Source organism: Wasmannia auropunctata, unplaced genomic scaffold, assembly GCF_000956235.1.
Source record: "Wasmannia auropunctata unplaced genomic scaffold, wasmannia.A_1.0 LD270172.1, whole genome shotgun sequence".
NCBI classification, from domain to species: domain Eukaryota; kingdom Metazoa; phylum Arthropoda; class Insecta; order Hymenoptera; family Formicidae; genus Wasmannia; species Wasmannia auropunctata.
The window spans coordinates 12,234-14,630 of NW_012092718.1; the positions used below are offsets into that span (position 1 = coordinate 12,234).

At 25.9% G+C, this 2,397-nt stretch overlaps 1 protein-coding gene across 2 annotated transcripts; it reads right to left on the reverse strand.

Annotated features, from left to right (window-relative positions):
- Nucleotides 1-553: 553 nt before the first annotated feature.
- On the reverse strand, nucleotides 554-2,252 carry LOC105462126. Of its 2 annotated transcripts, XM_011708659.1 has the most exons (3): nucleotides 2,004-2,252; nucleotides 1,563-1,869; nucleotides 554-1,478 (listed from the first exon to the last, which is right to left on the reverse strand). In XM_011708659.1, the coding sequence occupies exons 2-3, from the start codon at nucleotides 1,809-1,811 to the stop codon at nucleotides 660-662; spliced, it is 1,068 nt and encodes a 355-aa protein (XP_011706961.1). In that variant the 5' UTR covers nucleotides 1,812-1,869; nucleotides 2,004-2,252; the 3' UTR covers nucleotides 554-659. The 2 variants fall into 2 exon arrangements, with proteins under 2 accessions (XP_011706961.1, XP_011706963.1); XM_011708661.1 differs by having other exon boundaries at nucleotides 1,563-2,252.
- Between the last annotated feature and the right edge of the window lie 145 nt (nucleotides 2,253-2,397).

Sequence of the window (2,397 nt, forward strand, 5' to 3'; positions counted from 1 at the left end):
ACTATTATGTAAGATTTGCAAGAATTGTTACTTTATAAAAAACAATTTTATACAATAAAGTCTTACTATAATTTCTTACGATTCTTATTACTCGTGTGTTACAAGATGTATGCTTATAATCAGGGCAATCAAAATATGCTTACAATTAGAGTACATTTTTTATTGTTTGACTAATACAGAAATAAACTAGAAATTTGTTTATTAAAAATATTTTTTTATTAAAAATATTTCTAAATATATAAAAATTATTTTTGCGTATTAAAAAAGGGAATTTTTTCAAGATATTTAGAATACTATAATCAGCTATAATATAAATTTGTTTTTAATTCAACATTTTATTCAAAATAAATATAATATTTAGAGAAATAAGAATATCATAATAAATCATTTTCAGTATGAATTTAATAGAGATGCAAGATATTAAAATTTACATCATTTAATTTTATTTCAGTAAAAACATTTCAGTTTATTTTATGATACAATATATAAGGATCTGTCTTTATAATATACACTTTCGTCATTCTTCAGTAAAAAATATCTTACTATTATTAAAGTATACAAAAAATACAAAGATGTTACAAAATTGCTAAAATTAATCATAAAACAATTACACTAACATTACATAACATTATAGTATAATTATTACTACCATTTTCTAGTCAATTTATGTTATTAGTAATATAAGTTGCAAAACATTCTAGCCACTCAGGAAAATGGGATATTAAAATTAATGAAATATCTCTATTTTTATTGTAGATTTGTTTCATAATCTGTAAAGTATATTTACGTGTCTGCGCTGTATGATGATTAGACTTTATCCTTAATAAAATTATACATGAACGCAATTTCCTGGGATAAAGATCCAATATATCTGTATCATAATTTTCACAACAAATAAATATTCGCTTTAACATCAAATCTATGAACTCTAGGACTGAAGATGCATATTGCAGTTGAACTAGTAATTCCTTTAAAAAATTAAACATTAATTGAAAAACACATGCAGACCTGGCACTAAGTTCTAATAAGTTGTGTAGCATCTCCTCATTATTTTGGTTATCTATATTTTCTTTCTTCAAATTAGAAAACATGCACACAAAACTATTGAGCAAAGGTTCTTCTATTAATTTAAACTTTTGTACAGTATATATTTCTTCCTTCGTGGATAGTTTAAGATGCAAATTTGAGCTTAGAGTATTATGTAATAGTTTTTCAATTTTATCATTTGCTTCCAGTTGTAAAAGTCTTACGAGTAATCGATCCGTATAATGCATAAAAATTGTATGCTTAACTGACAAATGCATTACAGAAACAGTTAAACGTATCAAAGTATCCTCCGAGTAGCAATTATTTAAAACATCATCTGTGAGATATTTGTCTAAAAGAATACTCATAAACTTTAAGCTATTTTTTTTGGATGTAAATATTTTCAAATGTTTGAAATTGTTTGTCATTCTACACCAGTTCCGTAAGACATCCTGTAACATAATCATATTAGAATATCAATTATAGAATAGCTTAAGAAAAGCATTAATTTATATTTTAATGAACAAACAACATACAATTATTAATAATCGGATTGAATAGCGTTGATAAGCTTCTTTGGATATTTTATAACACAAAAGACTACTCAGTGACAGGCATAATGTATTCAATATTGTATCAGATTGTAGGGAAAGCAAGATTTCCTTTGACATATCCTTGCAACTCTCAGACTGAATAAAAGTTTCTGCATCATTATAACTTTTTAATATCGCTCTTAATATATCTGCATCCATATTATAACTTGCAATATAAGAGTACATAAACATACAATTACGTTATGTTGTATGTACTGAATTGTTATTTACAATTCATTATGAGACTAACCTAAAAAAATGTAATATTTATATACACATAGTAAAACTAATTTAAGTATAATTTTTAAAGTAAATAAAGAAAAATCAATAAATATTTATGCATTATTTTTCATAGATATTAATAAATAAATTCAGATTACGTACTTCTATACGTAAATGTAAGATTTAAAAAAACCGATTAATTTAAAAGTGTAAATTAAAGTAACAGACACATATAATATTAATAAATTGAACGATTTCTCCAGAGTCCTCTTTCTACGCCAATAATGTTTTGATAAGTAAATTAAGAGAAATTTAGAGAAAAAAATGTTGCAAATTAGCTTTACAATCCACAAATCTGTTTGCACTTTTTGCACTCAGGCTGCGTTCTGCCAGAGAGAATCCTGAGAACATATCCGCGATTTTTAGCTGCGACGGGCGATTGAGCTGGTTTCAGCGCCTCTGGAAAGTGGACATTGAACTATCAACTAGAAAGACCAATGAGAAGCACGCTTTCCGTTCAACGCGTGCTTCTCATTGGTCTCTCTAGTTGGTAGTT